Source organism: Mauremys reevesii, linkage group 7 (assembly GCF_016161935.1).
Source record: "Mauremys reevesii isolate NIE-2019 linkage group 7, ASM1616193v1, whole genome shotgun sequence".
Taxonomy (NCBI): domain Eukaryota; kingdom Metazoa; phylum Chordata; order Testudines; family Geoemydidae; genus Mauremys; species Mauremys reevesii.
The window spans coordinates 11,438,514-11,463,261 of record NC_052629.1 but is presented as its reverse complement, the minus strand read 5'-3'; the positions used below and the strand labels follow the sequence as shown (position 1 = coordinate 11,463,261).

At 45.6% G+C, this 24,748-nt stretch overlaps 1 protein-coding gene across 12 annotated transcripts in view; it reads right to left on the bottom strand.

The window, feature by feature from the left end:
• HABP2 (hyaluronan binding protein 2) overlaps positions 1-24,748 on the bottom strand; it is a 54,983-nt gene that overhangs the window by 9,430 nt on the left and 20,805 nt on the right. For 6 of the 12 annotated variants that reach the window (XM_039546471.1, XM_039546478.1, XM_039546476.1 and 3 more), the window contains exons 3-11: positions 13,030-13,149; positions 10,838-10,948; positions 9,954-10,070; positions 7,342-7,461; positions 5,847-6,018; positions 5,140-5,234; positions 3,924-4,179; positions 1,404-1,546; positions 796-930 (exon numbers count right to left, since the gene is read on the bottom strand). In XM_039546471.1, coding sequence (XP_039402405.1) covers positions 796-930; positions 1,404-1,546; positions 3,924-4,179; positions 5,140-5,234; positions 5,847-6,018; positions 7,342-7,461; positions 9,954-10,070; positions 10,838-10,948; positions 13,030-13,149 — 1,269 coding nt within the window. Of the gene's footprint in view, positions 1-795; positions 931-1,403; positions 1,547-3,923; positions 4,180-5,139; positions 5,235-5,846; positions 6,019-7,341; positions 7,462-9,953; positions 10,071-10,837; positions 10,949-13,029; positions 13,150-16,264; positions 16,434-22,397; positions 22,473-24,748 lie in introns of those variants that run through there. The other 6 variants (XM_039546479.1, XM_039546481.1, XM_039546482.1 and 3 more) reach the window with 6 other exon arrangements.

Below are 24,748 nucleotides of genomic sequence, written 5' to 3'. Positions count from 1 at the left end.
TCAATTTAGATTTTTTTAAACAATCCATTACATTCTATTGGTGCATTCTGAACAAATGGGTATGATTTGCTATTGTTGACTTCAATGGGAGTTACATCAACAGAATTTGGCCCTATGTGTCATATCAGACTATCAGTTGCAAAGTACTAAGACACCTAACGCATCCTGAATGAAACATTGGCCTTCTGTTACTTTATAGCAACACATCAATCAGAACATGAGAAAATATATTTTTCAGAAAATTGCCATTATCTTTTTTTTTTTTTTTAAGCATAATTCCCACTCAGAGTTACCGGCTGCAGAAAAGTTTTGGGTAGAATTGCTTGAACTTGAAATGATTTGGATGTTTGATTTGTAGAAGCATCAAACAAATCCAGATGCTGCTTATCAAAAGCTTAACGGGTGCAGAAAACTTGCAAGAGTTCCACTACCTGATCCTGTCTGGAAATACTGTAAGTAAAGCATCACCTCATTCACGGTACCTTGTTGCTTCTATTTTTGGCTCTGAATGAAGCCAAGAAGTGCTGTGTCAGGTGGCAAAGACAAAGGTTAATGGAATTGTTTCAGATTTCCCAGAAAAGTTTGGATACTGGATAAAGGTTCAAGTCAATACTTATTTTACCTAGGCAGGTTAACACATGCTTAGTTTTTGGTTAAATTTCTTTGCTTAATCTGAATTTTAAGTACGAGGGTCTAGATTCTGATCCAGGGAATTGCAGAGCAACTCTGCTGAGAGTGAGTTACTCTATGCTAACATGGATATAACTGAGATCAGCCAACCATCAAATATCTTACCTGTTTCAGTAACTCCCCATCCTGAGATGTAGCATTCAGTTCCATCAGGAAATGGAGCATTGGGCAAACACACAGCTTTTACGTACTTCGTTTCTAGAGCACAATGGCCATCAACTGGCTTCAGCTTAAGCAAAGCTGTACACAGGGTAACAAAGAATACCTTGATTAATTTTAATCCCCTTTCATCTTTATCAGTCTACAATGTGCACTGTGCAAATGCCATAACGGCAGGGGCAGGGGACTGGACTCGATGACCTCTCGAGGTCCCTTCCAGTCCTAGAGTCTATGAATCTATGAATCTATTTGTACCTGTTGCTGGATGCTGCCCTCTTCTACTCTGTACCTACTTGTTTATGTAACTATCCTGAAAATCTAGAATGTCTATACTGTACATAATCACACACTGGCTTCATCTTATCCAGAACCTGTCCTTGCTCTATTGAAGTCAGCAGGAGTTTTGCCGTTGATTTCAGTGAGAGCAGGATCAGCCCACATAGAGAGGTGCAGCCCATAGAAACCGCACCTCAGTTTTCATCAGTGAAAAGGTCCATCCAACAATGCCTCGTCAAAGACTTTGCCACGCGTGTTGCAACACTGTGGGAGCTTACCAATATCATTGAATGGAATATCATTCATTTCTTTGTAATGTCCATGACGAATTATCTTCTCCACATCAAATTTTTGTTCATGGTGCTCTGTCCTCTCCAGATCTTGCTTTCCAAGGAACACTTGCAGGTTGTCTGCTTGAAATCTAAGAAGAAGAAAAATAAATAAAGCAAATCACCTGCTGAACTTTTTAGCTCTGGTGCTTAGAATCAGGCCCACTGACAGCAATTCCTAAAGGGGGGTGGGGCCCAGCGTGGAAGTGACGAATCTGTCACTTCCGGGACTGACCGTGCTGGCCAATTGCACCGGCCCGTGGGGCCCGGAGTGGTCACGTGCACCTAGGAGCCCTGCGGTCTACCTGGGTGATTTAAAAGGGCCAAGGGCCAGTCCCTTTTAAATCGCCTGGGCCCCATGGCAATTGCCCACTTTGCCCCCCACCCCCACCAGCAGGCCTGCTTAGACTGCAGGCAGTCAGAATGCTGAGCAAGTCATCTCCAAACGTTCCCTACCTAGAGATTTCTACACACCCGCGAGGCATAAGCTCCTCCGAAAATGAACTCTAGTATTCCAGGCAGAGGCTAATTGGTGTTTAGCAACAGGAGGCAAAAATCACAGAATAGCTGTTCTAGAGCTCTCACTGCTTTCTTCCTTATGCCATGGCAGGTGGTGTCACATGTTATGTGGTCGACCCCCAACCCCAGGTCTTCAGAGGACTTTCCTTTCAGCCACCAGAAAGCTTTGCTACATTCCTCCTCTTTTCCTCCAGCAGATGCTGAAAACCCTCAGAGAGGGGACCCCTTCAGACACTGATAACATTTCCCCAAGGCATTAACTGAAGGCTTGAATCAGTCCTACAGCAAGGTGTGATTAAAAACACCAACACGTCAGCCAACTGCCTTATCTACACTACATAGGAGTAAGAGGAGGGAGGAGAGCATTTCATAGGTAACACCTTTTGGGGGGACACCTAGTACATGTTTTTATAATATCCTTTTAACCTCCTGTAGTTAGCTACTCGCTAGCATGTGATCTTAAATAAAATACCAACCACAGCTAAATCAAGCAGAAACTGACTCCTCTGAACTTTAATCCAATTTGAGAAGAAGGTCGATTTATGTACTGGCTCTAGAAGTGGAGTTCCCTATATTCCATGTAGAAATATCCGCTCTCCTCCCTTCTCTCTCACTTCACAGCCCCTTCTGTAGGGTACTGTACATATGGTATAACCTTGTTTCAACTTAACTAGGGTTTGATTGGAAGCAGAAGTCAGATCCTCTTTGAGCAACTGCAGCAAAGGTGTGAAAAGGATAACGTGTTTTAATGAGCTTCTGGGACACTCATGCAGTGGGAGGGAAGTAGACTGGATGATTTAATAGGTGTTTTTGATCAAAATTTTCTGTGATTTTATAACTATCTGGTAACAACATTCCTTTACCGTCTCATTCTTCATTCCCTGGCAACCCCCAATACGAGTCCTAAGTAACTTCTTAGGATTTTACTTTCAGCTGACAAAGTGGTGTCGCTCCATTGAAGTTAACGCAGATTTGCACTAGCTGGGGCTCTGACTCCATCTTTCAATGAGAGAGACAAGGTGGGTGAGGTAATATCTTTTATTGGACCAACTTCTGTTGGTGAGAAAGACAAGCTTTTGAGTTTACACACAGCTCTTTTTCAGGTCTGGGAAACATACTCAGCATTTCTATAAGGAGTTGTTATAACAATCTATGACGCATTAACAACCCCCCTCCTTACCCCCCCAGCAGTTGTTTTTCTCCTGCCCACTTCCCTTCCTCCCTATGACTGGAGGGGTGTTAACGGGCTACATTACCTCGAATGGTCCTTTGAAACGTGTTAACTACTTATGCTGAACAATCTGTTTCATCTTGTATTTATCTGTGACACTCTGAGTACGTTTCCCAGACCTAAAGAAGAGCTCTGTATAAGCCCAGAAACTTGTCTCTCTCACCAACAGAAGTTGGTCAAATAAAAGATATTACCTCACCCACCTTGTCTCTCTAATGACCTGGGACTCATATGGCTACACCACCATATATTTCTATAATGCTATTAGAGCTGTTCAGAACACAGAAATCCCATCCTGCAGGAAATTCTGATATTTTGACTTTTTTTTCCTATCTTGAAACAGAACGAAAAAAAAAATCAAAATATCAAACATTTTAATGGAATGGGAAGCTCAGAAAAACGTCCACTAAAATATCAAAATGAAAAATGTTGACACTTTTAATTGAAATGCTTTGTCTGGAATTTTCCCATTAAAAAACAGTAATCAGACGAAGTGGGTATTCACCCACGAAAGCTCATGCTCCAATACGTTTGTTAGTCTATAAGGTGCCACAGGACTCTTTGCTGCTTAATCAGAAAATGTTGCTGACATTGACATTTTCCATCAAAAAAATTCAATCTGGCACTTTGTTAGCAACGGTTTCCAGTAGACAAATTTCACCCAAATAACTACTATGTGATTTTTTTCATGCTTAACAGGACGCAGGTAATGCACTTACTGAATGCAGTGTCCAGCAGTGAGAATCCAGCATGGTTCAATCAGAGCTCCTCCACAGAAGTGTCCCTTTGGCATAGAGGGGCCCAATGAACGCTTGCTCTGTAGAGATGCCATCCAGGGATGTTTGCCAGACATGGTCTTGGCCCCACCATAAATCCTTTTGAGCATTCTCTCAGCCTCTGGCTGTCCACACATATTGAATGTCTTACCCGCTATAGGAAGAACAGCTGGGGCAACTGTAGTCACTGGAGTCTTTTCTGCAGGGGAGACATAAGACTGAACTTGCTACAGGCATAGACTGAACTTGTGATAATGATTATAAATCTCAGGAATGGACAAGGCAATACATGTTGGGAATGCCTGGCACAGTTATAGGACTGGAAGTGTTATGACACACTACAGGGGAGACCTGGGTCTGGGAGCAACATTGGAAATCCTGCCAGACGTACTGTAGGAGCCACTCGGAGGATCATCTACAGCACTGTCCAGCAGTGGTGATAGGCTGTCAGAGCTTCTTGGAAGCTTAGGAGCACGTTTTGCCTGAGACAGAATTTTGGGTCTTGTTTGCCCATTGGACTTTTGATATTTTTATATTCTTAGTAATAGGTGTGAACAAAGAACAAAGACACTGTGTGTTACATCTGCCCACAAGCAGATGGGGTAAAAAAGAGCTAAGAAATAGAATTAAAGTGTTGGGTAGAGTAGGAGTTTAATATACGAGCGCACACTTGAAGGACTGTCCTGTTTCAATTGTTCTCCTGAGATAAGGTCAAGCAACCAGTCGGGAGAGACGAGGGGGGTGGGTGAGGGGAGGTATAAGAAACACTAAAAGCCAAAGAAATGCCTGACCCTGACCGAAGCACAACCTCACTCCTTACTCCTCCCATGGGATACAAAAGAGGTAGTTCTGAAGCCCCCAGACCCAAGACCCTCCAAAACAGAACATGACATAAATGATAAGGAGGGATCAAGGGTGTGCACGACAGGTATAATTATGCCCACTAAGAAAGGGGAGGGGGACACGGGAAAGGCTCTGTGGCATACAGAGCTATTTATATGTGTGCTTGATTTCCCCAATAATCATCACATTGCCTGCACTTCAGACTTCTGGTCTTCTGTTTTCTGTCTGCGTGACAAGAACCCCGGGAAGGGCAAAGAGAAAGCCCTTAAGACCTCTGAGCCTCATTGAGCAGGTTCAGTGTTATTCTCCACTCTACCTGTTGCTGAGCAGGGTGAAACGTCACAGGAGTCCCATTTCACCTTGTTATCTGTTTTGATGAAGCACCAGGGTTTTACATCACCGTCTGGATTCCTGAAGGGAACAGATTCCAACATCCACCAGTCAGAGTGAGGAAATCTCCAGGAGAACCGGTTAACCATTAGACTGAAGGGTGCATAACAGATCAGCTAAATGCTCCAAAGTAAAGATCCAAGCTTCCCTAGAAGCTATTTTTATTTGTAACAAGGGTCACACCTGAGGGGATGGGTGGCATAGGTGTGTCCCTTGTTAAAAATAAAAATAGCTTCTAGTTAAAAATAGTTAAAAATAAAAGTGTGCCACTTTTCCACCCTCCTGACCCTGGGGGTAGCTAGGGGCCAGGTTAGTGCAAATTAGAGTGGTCTCTTCCAGGACAGGAGCATCAGAACTCTTTAGAGGGGTGCCCCAGAATGTCCACTATGTCAGATGCTGAAGAAGAGTCTGTTTACGTCACCATCGGAAGTTGGTCCAATAAAAGATTTTACCTCACCCACCTTGTCACTGTCATTATGTCAAAGGCAGGTTGCGTAGAGCAGGCAATGGCAGCTTTACATCCCCTGGAGATTTCCCTGTACTTCCTTATGAGCTGCTCACACTGGAATTATTGGAGGTTCTGCACATTTTTTGTGAGAGGAGACCTCTACATATGTAGCTGCAGTAGATTACCTGCAGAAGTTATGTTCACCGATCCCATAATACTCAGCATCCTCCATAAATGCATTATAACTCTCGTCCAAGAGCAGGTTAGAATTCCAATGAAGGCATGTCTCCCCAGACCTTGTTTGACTCACTTTCCCTCTGTATTCATGGCCATCCTGTTCATAACAGTCCTCTGGTCCTACAAGAAGACAATGCTGATATGAAAAGGTCCATCCTGTTGCTCATTTCCTGCACAGCGGATGTGTCACCCACCAAGGACAACATGGATTAATTTCATGCTTGTTGCAAGATCTTGATGTATGATTCCCCCTGGGTGCAGTGAGCCACCGGACCAAATTTAGTCTTGGACGAGGGAGGTGGAAATAACTGGATCTTAAGCCACCCACATTCTCAACCATATCAATACTGTGACACCAAGTTACAATGGAAAAAATGTTTCAGGAAAGTGAAAATGACTGCAAACCCCTGAAACCTATTTGCCACTCCCAGGTTGAGACCTCATGCTCTAAACAGCTCAGCAAAGTAGAGTTGGAGAGCTTCCATTATTACAAAGTCAGCAACTGGTCAGAATCCATTCCTGTAGCAACCTGACAGCAGAGGGTGCCAGCATGATGGACAGACCTGATCACAGAGTTGGTATCATGCTAGAAGGATGGACACACCGGCAAGAGGAAAGGGTTAAAGGTTAATGAAGGAATTATAGCATTGAGGAGTGCTCATGAGAAAGTTGTCCGTGTGCGTGGAGCTGGTCTGAAGCCTTTAATATACATAGAGAGAAATTACGATTCCCACGCTCCTATCCTTACAAATGTGTGCCCCTGCACCCTCATTCAGTCACACTCTTCTAGAAGTGGGTAATGGCTGGAGCACAGTTTCAGGAACATCAGAGTGGGGAACCCTTTTGTGACATTTGGGGCTCACCCAGGCCAGTAAGGGGTTTGGTCACCATTGGCCTTGTAACCCTATGTGTCTTGTGGTGGGCTTTCTGGCTGTTGGGGTCAGAGTTCTGAACCAAAGCTTCACAGCCATAAACCACTCAAAGGTTACAAGGCAGACAGTGACCAAATGCCTTACTGGCCTGGGTGAACCCCCAAAACGTGTGGGTACATCCTGAAGGGAGCCCCAGAGAGATGAAATTGGGAAAGATTTTTTTTTGAAGAGGAAGGGAGATTGTACAGGAAAGTTCACAGGGGGGAGATAAAAGCCCTGGGAAACCTTACAAACAACTGGTTGTGTCTGCCCAATGTGGGGAGTTAATGTTGCTAAAACTTGAACGTCCCATCGCTAGTCACTTGAGGGGACAGAGAACCTACGATAGGTTAAAGAAGTCCTCTGAAACCTTCCTAAGCCCGGGATTACCCTGGATATGTGTTTGGGCTCCTGGTCTCAGAGCTGCGCTACTGAATCTGATTGTGGACTTGGACCTTGCTTTGGACAAATGCAGCCTAATAATTACCTTCTTCCCACCCTTGGGGGAAAAAAAAGGCAAATCTCTACATACCTATTTCACAGAACCTCCCTCTGAAGGGTTCAGCACACTGGCAGGAGAATTTTGATCTGATTCTCCGCTGTCGACAGACGCCTCCATTTTTACATGGGTTTGGTTTGCAAGCTGAAGATACTGTCAACATTTAAAGCATAAAACAGCACTATTATTCTGCTAGAAGCTGGCTGGCGGTAACTGACTCCCCTAAGGGACTTGGGGTACGTCTACACTACGGGATTATTCCGATTTTACATAAACCGGCTTAGTAAAACAGATTGTATAAAATCGAGTGCACGCGGCCACACTAAGCACATTAAATCGGTGGTGTGCGTCCACGGTCCGAGACTAGCGTCGATTTCTGGAGCGTTGCACTGTGGGTAGCTATTCCGAAGCTATCCCATTGTTCCCGCAGTCTCCCCCGCCCCTTGGAATTCTGAGTTGAGATCCCAGTGCCTGATGGGGCAAAAATCATTGTCGTGGGTGGTTCTGGGTAAATGTCATCAGTCATTCCTTCCTCCGGGAAAGCAACGGCAGGCAATCATTTCGCGCCCTTTTCCCCTGGATTGCCCTGGCAGACGCCATAGCATGGCAACCATGGAGCCTGTTTTGCCTCTTGTCACTGTCACCGTATGTGTACTAGATGCCGCGGACAGAGGTGATTCAGCAGCGCTACACAGCAGCATTCATTTGCTTTTGCATGATAGCAGAGATGGTTATCAACCGTTCTGTACCATCTACCATGCCATTGTAAATTGGCAATGAGATGATGGTTACCAGTCCTTTTGTGCTATACCATCTGCTGCTATCATAGGTGCCCCTGGCTGAGATCGGCCGGGGGCGCAAAAGACAAAAATGGGAATGACTCCCCAAGTCAATCTCTCCTTTATGGTATCTAAAAATAGAATAAGTCCTGCCTAGAATATGGGGCAAGCGTACTAGAGAACCAGTGTATCAGAGAACCAGAGAGCACAACTGCTCTGTGTCAGATCCCGCAGAAATGATGAGCTGTATGCCATTCACAGGGGGTGCCCCTGCAACAACCCCACCTGTTGATTCCCTCCTCCCCCAGCCTTCCTGGGCTACCATTGCAGTGTCCCCCCATTTGTGTGATGAAGTAATAAAGAATGCAGGAATAAGAAACAGTGACTTGTTAGTGAGATATGAGGGGAAGGCAGCCTCCAGCTGCTATGATAGTCCAGACAGGACATTAAGCAGTGTGGGGGAGAGGAGCCCAGCATCCCGCTGCTATGATAGTCCAGGCAGAATAGAATTTTTTCTTTACACATGAAAGGTGGGGACTGATGGAGCTCAGCCCCCTGTTGCTCTGATGAAGATGGTTACAAGCCGTACTGTACCATCTACTGGGAATGATCAGGAGTTTTTTACCCTGGCGCTCCCAGCCGACCTCACCGGAGGCCAGCCAGGAGCACTCACGGGCTGATGATGAGGACGGATACCAGTCCTTTTGTACTGCACCATCTGCCACAAGGCTGCTGATGATGATGGATATCAGCCATAATGTACCATCAGCCACCCATGAAGGGGGGGGCGAGGATGCTGCTGTTGATTGCTGCAGCATCGCGTCTATCAGCAGCATACAGTAGACATAGGGTGACATTTAAAAGAGTCAAGAGAGGATTTTTTTCCCTTTTACTTCTGCGGGTGGGGATGGGTGAGGGGGGTAAATTGACGAGCTATGCCCTGAACCACCGCGACAATGTGTTTGACACTACAGGCATTGGGAGCTCAGCCAAGAATGCAAATGCTTTTCGGAGACTGCAGGAACTGTGGGATAGCTTGAGTCCTCAGTCCCCCCTCCCTCCCTCCATGAGCATCTATTTGATTCTTTGGCTTTCCGTTACGCTTGTCACGCAGCAGTGTGCTGAGTCCCTGCTGTGGCCTCTGTTTGGAGATTTTTTAAAAATGCTTTGGAATTTCGTCTTCTGTAACGGAGCTCTGATAGAACAGATTTGCCTGCCCATACAGTGATCACATTCGTACGGTCCATGCTGGAGCTCTTTTTGGATTTTGATTTCAGACTGCATCGCTACCCGTGCTGATCGGAGCTCCACGCTGGGCAAACAGGAAATGATATTCAAAAGTTCTCAGGGCTTTTCCTGTCTACCTGGCCACTGCATCCGAGTTCTGATTGCTGTCCAGAGCGGTCAGTGGTGCACTGTGGGATACCGCCTGGAGGCCAATACCGTCGATTTGCGGCCACACTAACCCTAATCCGATATGGTAATACCGATATTAGCGCTACTCCTCTCATTGGGGAGGAGTACAGAAACCGGTTTACAGAGCCCTTTATATCAATATAAAGGGCCTCTTAGTGTGGACGGGTGTGGCGTTAAATCGGTTTAACGCTCCTAAAACAGGTTTAAACGCATAGTGTAGACCAGGCCTTACTCCCCTAGCTGGGAGATACTCATCCTTGGTGGGTCCGTCACAGAGCGGATGCGTAACACATACTATTAAATGGGAAACATAGGTTTTCCCGAGCACTATCCGGCCAGATTGACTCTGCCTGGAGAGACCTCCTCTCTGGGGTGAGCAGGTACTGCAGGCTCCATGCTCACTTACTGAACACACAAACATGTAGGATTTTTTTCTGATGTTGTTCTCACCTTTGTTGCAGTATGGTGGCTTGTAGGGATGTCTACAAGTGCACTGAGAATAAGGTGGAGTTAGCATTATAAGGCAGTCTCCTTTACTACAGCTATTCCTCTCACACACGTTTTTCACTGTGGTGGAGCCAGATAAAACAGAAAAGCAAGATAAGATTAATTGCTCACATTTTATACATGTATTCGCTGAACAGGTGCTGAGTCCCATAGACACCAGGCTAGACGTACTTTCAATTGAATCTCTCGTGCCATTTTTAGCTTTGGCTTTGGGTGTTACTGCCTGTTAAGCATCTAACCTCAAAACTAGAGTCGTGCAGAAATGGAATTTTCCTTCCTGTGACAAATTTCAAAACTAGGATTTCTTTTTCCATTCGGAATCGGAACAACAACAACAAAATAAATCTTGAAATTTTTCATGGGAAAAAAAGGGTACAAAAAATCCATTTCAGAAGAACTGAAATGGAATTTTGTGGCTTACCAGCTGCCTGCCTGGGAGCCTGAGGAACTGGCCAGTTACCAAACCACCCTGGGGAACCTAGAAACCTGGGCTCCCCAGCAACTTGCCAGGTGGGAAGCCAAGAAGCCCTGCCAAGAAGTCATGAGGGTGAGTGAGCTAGCAAGAAACCAGGAAGCTTGCCTGCCTACCTGTCTGCTTTCCACTTGAAAGTTTTGATGGGAATCGACACATTCCCCTAGAACATTTCAACAACGAATTGTCGACCAGCTCTAGTCAAAACCGACACACATTTACCAGTTCCTTTGGATTATTTCACAAACAGATGCTTTCTAAGAAGTGAATCAAAGGCAATGTATTTTTCTAGAGCTTTTCGGCTAGAGTTTTTTCCTCCCCTTAATAGTAATGAAATTATGAAAGCAGCACCTACCTTTCTCACACCTAGTTCCGGCATACGGCATAGGGCAGAGGCAGGTGTAGCGATTTCTATTTCTTTTGCACTCACCATTGTTCTTGCAAGGCTTGGACGAGCATGGATCTACTAGGAGAGCATGGAGACTTTTTATTTACACCCTACAGTATCGATTTTTTGCTAGGCTCTTAGCTTGACGTTGCCAGAAGAGTCTCAACGATCTCATGTGTTTAGATAATAGACAGTTTCTGGATCATGTTCATCTGAGCTTAATATGGTTTCAGGTGGAACCCCAGGTCAGATCACCCCCAAAATGTGACCCTGATCTAAAGTTGACAGGTTCCCCCTTCCAGAGCAATCTGATGCTGTCTTCCTAAGCACAGAAGCATGCCTAACAACAGTTAGCCAGTCAGCACCGAACCAGGTTCTGCACCGCTTACTCAGGCAAAACTTCCATGGTAATTAATGGGGGTTTCACCTGAATAAGGCCTGCTGGACCAGATGCATTAGGAACCAGAGATGACCCCAAGCTAATGAGTTTGGCTCCAGGTATGAAGGACTTCACTAAAGTGTGCAAGTGTTTGGGCACTAGGAGCAATGTAGTAGTTGGATTCCCCTGCAGATGTCATATATCACCTCTGTGACTTCTTAAGTGGCTGGTCTCACCCCATCCCCCCAGCAGCAGGAATTTGGGTGTGGGGGGACTCAGGGCTGGGAACTGGGGTACGGGGTGGTGCTTACCTGGGGTGGGGGTTCCCAGAAGGATGACAGGAACTCCCCTCCCTCAGCTCCTAGCTCCAGATGCTGGGGCTGCCTGCAGGCACCGCCCTTGCAGCTCCCATTGGCCGTGGTTCCTAGCCAATGGAAGTTGCAGAACCGGGGCTTGGGGCAAAGCAGAGGCAGCATGTCGAGTGTGGAGCTAGGAACTGGGGTCGCTGCTTCCAGGAGCCTGCCCCAGCTCCCCCACCCCACCAGCACCCGTGACGCCCGCCCCCCAGCTACGAAGCTCCCCCAGGGCACACCTCCCCCAGCATCTGCAATCCCCTGGGCCACAACCCCCCCCAATACCCGTGCCCACCCAGCTGCGACTTCCTTCCCTAGCACCTGTGGTGCCGCCCCAGGTCACGCCCCCCCCAGCACCTGTGGTGCCCCCAGGGCTGCCCTCCTGAGCTGCCCCCACCACCAAGTTTTAGTCAGGGGTATATAGTACAAGTCACGGACAGGTCACAGGCCGTGAATTTTTGTTTACTGCCCATGACCCTTCCGTGACTTTTACTAAAAATACCTGTGACTAAAACGTAGCCTCAATCATTATTATTTACTATTTACTCAGAAGGACCCCATTGAGCTAGGTCCTGCATAAACTTATTCTCACCTAAATTACTGTGCACTGTAGAAAAGAAAGGGTTAGAGATAAAGGCGTGCCAGACCTCTGAGCAGTGCACCTGGGGGTAGAGGGGCGAAGGAGGGGTTGCTCTCTTTCTGCCTCTGACCCTGGGGATATCTGGGAGCTCTTTAGGTTTCTGGTGTAGGCCTCAGTGCAGCTTTAAACTGCACCTGGTTGGCTATAGGTCCCCAGGGGCTATCCACCAGCAGAGGATCACTAGAGTGAAGTTTGCTGAAGCCACAAACCCAGGTGGTGGGAGGGGAAGCCAACAGCTCATGGCTCAAAGCTGGCAAACCCAGCTCTACCCCATCTACTTTTCCCCTAAGCAAGGAGAATTCCCACCTTTCTGCTACTGAAGTGGTGCCAAGCAGCTGGCTCAAGGCACTTTCTCGCTATACTGAAGTTTGATAAAATAGAAAATAATGTGTGACTAAGAAAAAAAATCTGCTCTACATTTGGTTACTGAACATACATTCCATGAAAGCAGCAATTACATCTCACAGTGTCTATAGACAAATAAGCTGGGGCTTTTTGTAATAGCAATCAGAAATGTTCTGCATGATCAGAATCCGTTCTGCGAAACCAAGAGATAAAACACGGGCTCCTTACAAGAAGAATACAAAGGAGAACATTGCTGGCAAACCCTCCTAACTAATTCCTTTGATGCAGACATGTTGAGAGGACGCTGGCGGATAAGGTAAGATGGGGAGTGAGACAATAAGATTTGCCACACTTAGAACTGGAATGGTGGGTTGGGGTTTTCTACCCCGACACCTTCCAACATACTTTAAAAATGTTGCATTGCTAACACCTATTTTAATACCGTTGTAGCCAAAGTATTCGTAGAACCAGTCGGGATATGTGAGGTATTCTCTGTCTGTGGTGGGGGTGTTCTCTTCTGGCGGGACATGCTCATCATAGTATTCATAGTAATCCGTCCTGTCTATAGGAGCATGGAAGGAAAGAGGAGAAAATATTATTAAAGGAAAGATACTGTTGTAAAATATCCGTTCTCCGGGGTTGCCACTCTGCAGCACACCGGGGCCGTTTGGGATGTCATGACAGCAGTGGGCATCGCATATAGATCTTCCTGATCCTATAAAAGTAAAAGTAGTCAAGTACGGCAGCCCCCATTTTTTCATGGTCTCTGTATATGTATATTTTCCTACTGTGTTTTCCACTGCATGCATCTGATGAAGTGGGTTTTATGCCCAAATAAATTTGTTAGTCTCTAAGGTGCCACAAGTACGCCTCGTTCTTTTTGGTGATACAGACTAACACGGCTGCCACTCTGAAAGAAGTATTCTTTGTTAGCCTTGTGGCCTGTAACACATAAATGAACTGGTCTGAGGCTACCCACTAGACGGAAGTGGCGCTCCTGCACACACATATGTGCACGTGTGTGCGTGCGCGCGCACATATGCATACACACACACAGGAACATGTTGTTCACAATATTCTGGCTACCTTTCCTTCACTGCTTCACCTGCGAGGGCTGGAGTGAATCAGAAATCTGGATCAGCCAACAGTATAAAGTCTCGCAGATCCCTAAACTGCTAGAATTGGAAGCCACTTCATGCCATGGTGCCGTTGAGAAGACTTTGTCCAGGATATTGTGAATCCATCCATTCACAGCACTGAAAATTTCCAGTGCCCCAATATAATTTGGGTGATACCACTGTTCTGTGGTTGTTTCGTATTTTATTGCACTATTTTGTACCCTCAGGATGGGATTCTTAGGTGCCCATCTCCCACTGAAGTCAATGGGTTTAGATGTCTAAATATCTTTGTGAATCACACCCTCAGTGCCTATAGACAGTCAGCTTCTCAGGTCCTGTTATTCATTTGCCTCCCCCCCCACCTTGTGACATATGACAATATCCTGGACCAAGAATTAAGTTTAATATCGTTGGGGCCCATTGTATTAAAAATGCTGTTCTTTACATGTTATTATAAGATGGCTGTGAGTTTTCAGAGCAGGGACTGTCTCTTACTATTTGTAGACAAAGAACCTATTACAATAGGGCCCTGATCCCAATTAGGGCTTTTTAACACCACTGGAAGACAAACAATAATTGTTCCTATCTTAGAGGGCAGTAAGAAAGAAGGTTCAGATGCCTAAAGGGTGCAACTAAGAGATTCTCATTTACTTTAATATTTATTATTTGCATTGTTGTAGTGCTGAGGACCCCACTCATTGGCCAGGACACCATTTTGCTAGGCACTATGCAAACACAGGGCAAAAAGACAGGCTCTGCTTCTTTGAACGGGCCAGTAAGTTTCCAGCATTAATTTTAAATGACTGTGTGTAAGTGAATATTGTGCAGTTGTGAATAGCCACATTACACAGGTAGCAGCCTGGAGTGCACCCAAACACAGCTGGAACCAGCGGCACTTCCAGCTTATGGTTTGCAGATGAAGAACCAATTAATTTGGGCCTCCCCCTCTCTCCAGCAGGTGTCACTGCAGCCAGTCGGAGCCACTCTGATGAGTTTCAAAGGCAGCATCCTGGGAGGGCGTCATTTGGCTCGGTGGAGCTCCGCATGCCTGCGGCAGGTCCGCTGGACCCGCGGGACTGGGAAGGCAGCGTGATTTGTAGAGCCGCCCCTGTTCAAAGGCAAGGTATGCTAATGAGCAGACTAAAATGCATACAGGGAAACTTTAAAAAAGCTCTCCTCTAGGGCTGGACCGATGGCCCTGTGGATAATGCTGTACCTTGAACTGATTATCGACTGCATTATCTTAGTTTCCTCTCCTCATTCATTCGCTTGTAGCCTTTATCTTTACTCCTTCTTTGCTTCAGAAAAAATCTACTTTTGTACAATGGATGTCTTATATTTCATATTCAAATGGAAACGTCTTTTTTCCACCCTTCTTTTTTCTATGCACCAATCCTGGTTTCTTGGGGGAAAAAAAAGATTCACCTCATTTATCACTATGTCAAGTCAAGACTCCTTTTTCCTGGCTCGTTATTTCTCAGGAGCTGAGTCTCCATGATATGAAAGTGCTGCAGGAGAGCACACCTGGTTGAGGAACATAAGGATCTGGCTGGAAGATAAAGCCATTGTCTTCAGCAAGCAAATAAAGTTTAAAGTGATGAAGTTAAAAAAGGAAAACAAGAAGAACGTCTGCCCAGAGTTCAGCCTTCAAGCTAACATTGTGCAGGAGGGAAGATATTGCAGGAGTTAGATTCTTCCCTGCCCTTCCTCCACCCCCACCAACTCCCTTTAATTATTAAATATCTTTCAGGAAAGGTGGCTTTGTTTCAATAGGCATCTTTAAGTAACTGCTGCGAAGGTCTGAGTAGCCAGATCCTAGCACATACTTTATATAAAAGAAATGTATAAAAGGTCTATGCAGGGTTAATAAATGAGTAATAGATGCAATATCCTTCTGTCGTCTCTTGTCTTATACATGTTGGACTGCAACAAACTGGGTCTGGGACCATCTTTTTGTTCTGTGTCTGTACAGCACCTTGCACAATGAAGGCCTGTGACATACCCAGGGTATAATCCACACTGATGAGTAGCTGAGTCACCCCTGCCCTGCAACCGTGAGCGCCTTACAATGCCTTGGCAAAAGATGTTCCCACCGGGGCTGCTCACAAGCAGCCTTCCAGCATGCAAGCCACAGCCTGAGTGCCTGCATGCAACTGTAGCCTGCCAGCCACACTTGGGTTATAGTCGGCTCTCACCAGCCATGGCTATATTGCAGGGTGACCCCAACACACTCCCAGTCCTATATTTCCCCCCAGAAATGTATGTCCTGTACTGCCTTGTCCTCTACTGGACAATACAAACATATATATAATCCGTCATTTTATTAATAGAACTCATGCACGCGCATCTTGTTACCCCAAACGGAGTTTCCCAAACACTTCAATTCAAACACTGGATTAGACAAAACAATAAAAGAAATGTATTAACGGCAAAGAGATGGATTTTAAGTGAATACACACAATGAGGCATAAAAGTCAGAAATGGTTACAAGAAAAATAAAGATAAAACACAACTAGTGCCTAACAAACTATGTTAAATTCAAAGCAAAGTTTTTCTCACCATATGCTCTCAACAGTCTTGCTGGCCAAATTTCTTAGGTCAGGACCCCTTCTTTTGATTAATGGCTGCTTCCTTTGTTAATTCTCATGCAGTGGACAGAAAGGGAGGGAGGTGTAGGGGTACCTGCCCCTTCTTTTGATAGTCCTGTCTCTCTTTTGAGAAGCCTTTCCAATGGGGAAGCAAGGTGACAAGCACTCGGTGTGGAAGGGAACTCCATGCCGTTCCTTTGCTAAGATTTCTTTTTGCCCCGGCCCCCTTTCCTGCCAAAGAATGGCCATTTAGCAAGTAATGGCCCATCAGGAGTGTTTACACCTGGCTGAGATGTCAGCTTGCCCTTTATCTCCAAAAAACTGGACTCCCTAGACTTCTCTGTAGTCGTGATCTCAGCTTCCGTTTACCATAGACAAGAAAGGGAAAGGGATGCAGATCGGAATAAGTAAAGAACACGTCTTCTTACCCAGGGGTTCTCAACGTTTTTTTCCTGAGGCCCTCCCAACAAGCCATCAAAACTCCATGGCCCAACTGTGCCACAACATCAGTTTTTCTGCACATAAAAGCCAGGGTTGGCATTAGCACATAACTAGCAGGGCACTTGCCCAGGGAGCCCCACAAAGCTAAATTACTCAGGCTTCAGCTTCAGTCCTGGGTGGTGCGGCTTTAGCTTTCTGCTCTGGCCCCCAGTGAGTCTAATACCAGCCTTGCTTGGCGGACTTCCTGAAACCTGCTCGCTGCCCCCCAGGGGCTTCAGACCGCCAATTGAGAGCTGTTTGAATGAATGAATTGAAATCAGCAGGGCCTGATGCTATTCACCCAAGATACTGGAGATTATTAGCTGAAGAAATCTCAGAGCCGCTGGCAATATTTGCAAACTCATGGATGACGGGAGAGGTCCCAGAAGACCGGAGAAAGGCTAACATAGTGCTCCTCTTTTAAAACGGGGGGAAAGGAGGAGCCAGGGAACTATAGACCACTCAGCCTGACTTCAATACCTGGGAAGCTATTAGAGCAATGTATAAAAACATTCAGTTTGTGAATACATGGAGGATGAAGGCATGCTGTCTCTCTTTTGAGAAGCCTTTCCAACGGGGAAGCAAGGTGACAAGCACTCGGTGTGGAAGGGAACTCCATGCCGTTCCTTTGCTAAGATTTCCACTAGCAGCCAGCATGGCTTTTCCAGGAGCAAATCATGCCAAGCCAGCTTAATTTCCTTCTTTGACAGGGTAACTGGTTTGGTGAATGGGGAAATGAGGTGGGCATAACATACCTGGATTTCAGCAAGGCTTTTGACACAGTCCCCCCGACATTCTGATAAGTAAACTGGAGAAATGCAGGCTTGGTGGAACTACCATTAGGTGGATACATAAGTGGTTAAACAACTGCAAACAAAGAGTAACTATGACTGGAATGATGTGGGATTGGCGGGAGGTCTCAAGAGGGGTTTCACAGGGGTCTGTTCTCTGTCCACTGTTGTTTAACATCTTTATGAATGACTCGGGTGTAGAAATAGAGAGCATACTGATCAGATTTGCAGATGACACAAAGCTGGGAGGTGGGGGTTTTGCCAACGCTTTGGAAGCTAGAGCTAAAATTCAGAGGGATCTTGAGAAATTGGAGAACTGGGCTATAGACAACAAAATACTACAAAGACAAATGTAAGGTGCTACACTTAGGGAAGAAAAACCAAATGCAAAATGGGGGATAACTGGCTTGGCAGCAGCATGCTGAAAAAGAGCTGGGAGTTTTGGTGGCTTACAGTGTTAACAGGAGTCAGCAATGTGATGCAGTTGCAAAAAAAGCAAATGCAAGTTTAGGTTGCATTAACACAGGCATAGCATGCAAGTCATGAGAGGTGACAGTACTGCTCTACTTGGCACTGGTTAGGCCTTAGCTGGATTACTGTCTCCAATTTTGATCACCAGAGTATAGAAAGGATGTGGACACCAATGTATAGAAAGGCGAGCAACAAAGATGATCAAAAGGATGGAATGCAAGCCATATGGGCAAAGGCTGAAGGAACTGGGTATGTTTAGTTTGGAAAAGAAGAGATTAAGGTGGGGATATGATAGTGGTCTTCAGATACTTGAAAGGCTGTCATAAAAAGATGGAGAAAAGTTGTCTCTTGCCACTGAGGGCAGGACAAGAGGCAACGGGTTCAAACTACAGCATAGCAGATTTAGATTCAATCTCAGGAAAATCTTCCCAACCATAAGAACAGTAGGACAATGGAACAGATGCCTAGGGAGGTTATGGAAGCCCCTTCACTGGACATTTTCAAAAGGAGGCTGGATAGCATCTATCTTGGATGGTTTAGACACACAAATCCTGCATCTTGGCAGTGGGTTAGACTAGATAACCCTTGCAGTCCCTTCTAACCCTATGATTCTACAGTTTCACATATAATGCTGCTACCTGCATTTTGCCATGATATTATTGACCACCAAATTGTGAGTTTTTAAATGCTCTCTCACAAAACATACTCTGTACAACAATTATTACAATAGTGTGTGGGGTGCGGGCACAGGGATACATTCTGTCGCAGGGCCTGGTCCATGATGAGGGCTCCTAGGCACTACCACGATACAAAGAACATTACAATATAATAATAGTAACGTATAACATTGTGATAGAGAGGGTTAGAAGCACCTATTGACCTGTTCCATAGTACAAATCAATAACCTGAATGCGGAATGTCATCTATTACGCTTTTTAAATGGACCTTAACAGGTGGCAATATCATCAGCTACGTTATTTAACCTTTTATAAACATTATGGCCACTCATTAACAACTGACTAACCACTTGCTAATCACGTATTGACCCGTTATAAACTATTTATAGATGTGCCTTGAATATAAAGCATGGTCCCTATATTCAGCCATGCCAGGGGACAGAGAGTTTAACAGGGGACCTTTGGTGTTGGCCAGTAGACAGGTTCTGGGCACCTCCCAGATGTTACAGAAGGAATCCTCCCAACACCCCAGTCAGATAGGACTGTATCATTCCCATTTGACACATGAGGAGCAGTGATATTAAGGCCTCAATTTTCAGAAAGGCTCAGCACACTGCAGCTATATCTAGATTTTCAAAATCTCTGGATGCAGCAGCCTCTGTTGGGAACAACAAAGAATCCTCCCCATGCTGAGATCAATGGGAGCTGCGGGGCGCTAGACTCTTGAAAATCTGACCCCGTCCATGGGTGCAGAGAACTTTGGAATAGCTGGCCGTGCACTTGTGAAAACCTGCCTCTAAGCAACTTGCCCAACATTGCCAAAGAAGACTGGCAGTAGAACCCAGATCACCTAGGTCCCACTCCAGTGCCTTAACTACAAGTTCATTAAATTGAAGTAACTGCTACAGATTCCCTAGGGCGTCCATCTCATCTTTCATTTACCCAATACTCTGCCAGCTACATGTGACAAAAACGCCCCTCCCCCTCACACCCGGATACATGACATTCCTGCATCAAACTAAGACTTGTTTTCCTCTTTATCATCGCCTCAGCATTAAATAACTATTTGGCTTCCACGTCTCTTATTTAAGAAGTGTTCCCATTCCATTTTTTTAATTATTCATAACAAGCCATAGATTTAGTAAAGCAAAAGCAACAGTTTTTTTTTATCTGAGCACATAATTAATGCACAAAGTCTGAGACACTGGCTGATTTAAACATATTATTGAATCAGAGGGCTCGTTCTTTGTAAGTGCCGGGAAACCTTAACACGCTTAAAAAAGCAGTGATCTGACATTTGTCACTGAAATGTGACGATTACATGAAATTAAATTAGACATCCTGCATGCAAATTTTCAAAGAATAACTTTCCTCTGTGTAGTACAAATACACCCACCCCACCATAATTGATAGGCAGAGATTGACTTTTAAAGCTTCAAATCATCTTTGAGGTTTGGTTGATCTTTTAAACTGCTCAAGCTTTCATCTCCAGGTTTTTTCATTACTGAGACCAGTCAATCAATTAGTGGATTTCTGATCAATATCCTCTCATTCATTAGCTTAATGGGCTCTGTTATTGAGAGAATAGCTGTCCCAACACTGGCAGTCATGCTGTTTTGATCAGTGGATCGAGCCGTGACTAATGTTCCAAGTGGAAATGGGATGTCACTTGAGTGACATGGATTCCAGATGACAAACTCCCTCATAGATTTCTACCACACCCATCCATTAAACTCTCTCTGGAACACTTCCTCACCAGCATCAACTTCCAAAATCAGCGTCAGCAATGGAACTCTACTGACGACAATATACAAGAAACCCACAGGTCACCACACCTACCTTCCTAGATCCAGGAACCACCCCAAACACACCAAGAAATCTGTTCCCTACAGCCAGGCGATCAGATACCACAGAACAGGCTCTGAGGAGAAAGTCCGGATTATACAATTTATTTATTTATTTATTTGACGAAGTGGGTATTCACCCATGAAAGCTCATGCTCCAATACGTCTGTTAGTCTATAAGGTGCCACAGGACTCTCTGTTGCTTTTTACAGATCCAGACTAACACGGCCACCCCTCTGATACTATACAATTTAACACACTCAGAACTGACTCCACCAAACAAGGACACTCCACCACAGAGAATTTGATCACATCATGGAACAGGCCACCCAAATACCCCAAGAGAACCCTCTTCAGTACAGAAATAACACCTACCACCCCACACTGGAAACCATATGGGGTATCATCAAACAACTACAACCCCTACTCAATGGGGACCCCATCCTGAAAGAAATCTTTCCTGAGCTCCCTCTTCTGGCCTTCAAACAACCCCCCAGCTTCACCAAACTCGTCATCAGAAGCAAGCTCCCCACAGACCAGGACCCACCAACGCAAAGCAGCACCAGACCCGGCCAGAACAAAAGATGCAAAACCCGCAGACATATCTCCACTGCTACAATGATCTACACCCTCCCTGAACACATCTTTCAAGATCCCTGGGTCCTACACATGCCTATCACAACACGTGTAAAATTCTAAAGCTTTCCTCTCTCAGCAGCAGAAGTAGGTCCAGTAAAAGATATTACCTCACCCAACTTGTCTCTCTAATGAATTGCACGGAAACTTTGCTGGGATGTAGGCACTGAGATGAGTGCCGGGCAAAGCAAAAGCTTATCGCAAATAAGAACCAAGGTAGCCACATGCTTATCCAAACTTAATTCAAGTTCTCAGAAACTCTTGGGACTGCTTAACTGAGCTATTGAGCTAGCTGGGATGGGCTTTCTTGCAAGGTTTCTGGCACTTTCTGTTTCCAGTTCTTCTGAAAATAACATGGAAAAAGCTACTCTCCTGGGGTGAAATCCTGGCCCCATTTTAGTCAATGGCAAAATTCCAAATGGAGCCCAGATTTCACCCAGGACATTTTGGCCCTTACACATCTGATCCTGGCTGGAAGTAGCTGCAACCTTGAAAAGCAATTGCCAAGGAAATAAAAGTAATAAAATTAACCACACTTTTAAATAATTCCACCCTGGTGTCAATTGGGTCTGAATTTGAGTTTAATATAGAGGCTTGGTGTGGGGGAGGGGGATGGAGGGGAAGTTCTGCTATTGAGGCCAATCCTGAAAACACTTATTGCAGAGCCTAGCGCTTAATACAGTGACTAGCCCCATTGGAGCTAATGTTGCTTCACTGTGGAAAGCCCTACACCCAGTATAGGATGCATGATTGGACCCATAGGCTCTGCTTAGCACCATACAGCTAGATAGGTTTGTTATTCCTTCAACTTCCAACCAACACCAAAGATCATGCTCCAAACAGAGGCACTGGTACAGGAAGACAGAAGTGGCTAAAGAGCCATCTCGTTAGCTCCCAGGGTAAGTCCCATCACTAAATGTCATTATTCTTCTCAGGCCAGTTCAACCATCAACACTAATTTCCACTTCTGCTCTGGGATGATATTAGACTCATAGAGTTTTAGGCCAGAAGGAACCACTAGATCATCTAGTCTGACCCCCTGTATATTGCAGGCTACCAACACCACCCAGCCCCAGCACTCTAAATCCTACAACCAAAATGAGCAACCAAAGCATTACAGCTCACAGGGAATGCATAGGAGGGACTGAGGTACACCAGTGTCTGAGGCCCCTGCAGTGTTTGGGAAATAATTAAGTGAGATATACCCAAGTGATCCACATCTACATGCTGCAGAAGAAAAACTTCGCCCCACCAGGCCACTGCCAATCTGCCTGAGAGAAAAACTCCTTTGTGACCTCACATATAACGGTCAGTTAGACCCTGAGCATGTGAGCAAGAACCAGCCAGCCAAGCACCTGAGAGAGAGACTGCCTCGTGCCACCTAAGAGATCTGTCCCACCCTGCCTCGCGTCCCATCTCTAGCCATGGCCATCGCTGATGCTTCAGAGGGAAGACATAAAAAACTCCTCCCAGAATATGATGATGATGGTGGACAGGGCTGGCTCCAGGCACCAGCCAACCAAGCACATGCTTGGGGCGGCACCTTGGGGCGGGGCGGCGCTTGGGGGGTTTTTTTTTGGTTCGTTGGGGCAGCGCTGGAGGGCTTTTTTTTTTGTTTTGGCGGTGTGGTGCTCGGGGGCGGGGCTTCAGGCGGCGCGCTGCTTGGAAGGAGGGCGGGGGCTTTGGGCAGCATGGTGCTTGCGCGTGAGGTGCTCGGGGCGGGGCTTCGGGCGGGTGGGGGCTTGGAGCGGTGCTGGGGGGGGGCTGGCACGGCGCTCGGAGCGGGGTGCTTTGGGTGGTGCGGCGCTCAGAGGGGGGCGGGGCTTCGGGCGGCACAGCGCTGGGGGGCAGGGGCTTGTGCAGCGCTCAGGGGGGCGGGGCTTTGGGCGGCGTTCAGCTGCAGGGCACTCACGGGGGGGATATGGCAGGGCAGCACTCTTCTTTTTCCCTTGGGGGCGGCAAAACTGTTAGAGCTGGCCCTGATGGTGGAGGGTGGGGGGAATCCCTTCCTGATCCCTGCTCGTGGCCAGCTGAAACCCTGGAGCATGAGCTGTAGGAACATAAGACTTAAACTGAAAATGATCCCCAGGGCTGTTCACCATCACAAGCAACCCCTGTCATACAATCACATTCATAAATTTGCCCAGCTCTCATTTACAACTAATTAAGTTATTTGCCCCCAAAATTCCTATTGGGAGGCTGTTCCAGAACCTCACCCCTCTGTGGCTAGAAACCTTTTTCTAATTTCCAGCCTGAATTTGTTCTTGTGCCATCACTGCCCATTAACTTAAATAGCTCTTCATCCTCCCTGATATTTACCTCCCAGATATATTTATAAAGAGCAATCATATTCCCTCTCAGCCTTCTTTTTGCTAAACCAAACAAGCCAAGCTCTTCCAGTTTCCTCTCATAAAACAGTAGCTCTTCTCTGTACCTGTTCCAGTTTACATTTATGTTTCTTGAACATGGGTGACCAGAACTGTGCACAGTATTCCAGATGAGGTCTTCTTACCAGTGCCTTGTACAATGGCATTAATACTTCTCTCTCTCTACTGGAAATACCTTGCCTAATACATGCAAGGATCACATTTGGCTTTTGCACAGCTGCATCACATTGATGGCTCATAGTCACGTTGCGATCAACCCACACACCGAGGTCTCTCTCCTCCTCTGCTGCTTCCAACTGATAAGCCCCCACCTTGTAGCAGAAATTCTTATTATTAGACCCTAAGTGCATGACCTTGAAATTTGTACTGTTGAATTTCAGCCCATTTCTATCATTCCTGGCTTCAAGTTCATCCAGCTCTCCCTGGATAATATTCCAATCCTCCTCTATATTGACCATGCCTCCTACCTTGTCATTACTAGCAAATTTCATTAGCTTCTTTCCGTGTCAAGGGTCATTAACAGAAATATTGAAAAAGGTTGGTCCTAAGACTGATTCTTGAGCACATTAAATTTTTTGCAATTACTTTTAAATATTTTGCTAACCCCTATGCAACTGGATTATTTGGTAGTCCATATAATATTGCCATATAAGTAGCTCTCAGGCTGTATATCCTGATTTTCTCAAGCAGTGATGCCATTAAACTAAAGTGATGGTTATTATTTGTGGGATTTTGAGAACATTATGATGAGTGACTTTTTGTTTTATAAATTAAAATGTTAAGCTTGTATCAAACTTTTTAGGGCAGGACCCTGTTATCATGAATAAAACATGGAAGTTAGAAGTGGAAAATATCAGTTTGATCATATAGGCTACAATCTGATTTACACCTTACACAATCCCAATGAATCGGATGGTACAGGGAGTAAATCAGGGCATGATTTGACCCGAGACCTATGCAATTATATGGCCAAATGCTCAGAGAAGCCAAATTATAACCTCAAATGCTCACATAAAATGACAATTAAATTTGTGTTCTGAGAACTCTAGCAACAGAAATTACACTTGCATTGTGTGCAATTGAAATAATACAGACCCACATGAGTAGTCTCATTGCAGTAGGTAGGACCTGAATTCAGATATGTGCTAAGTATCTTGCTGAATCAAGTA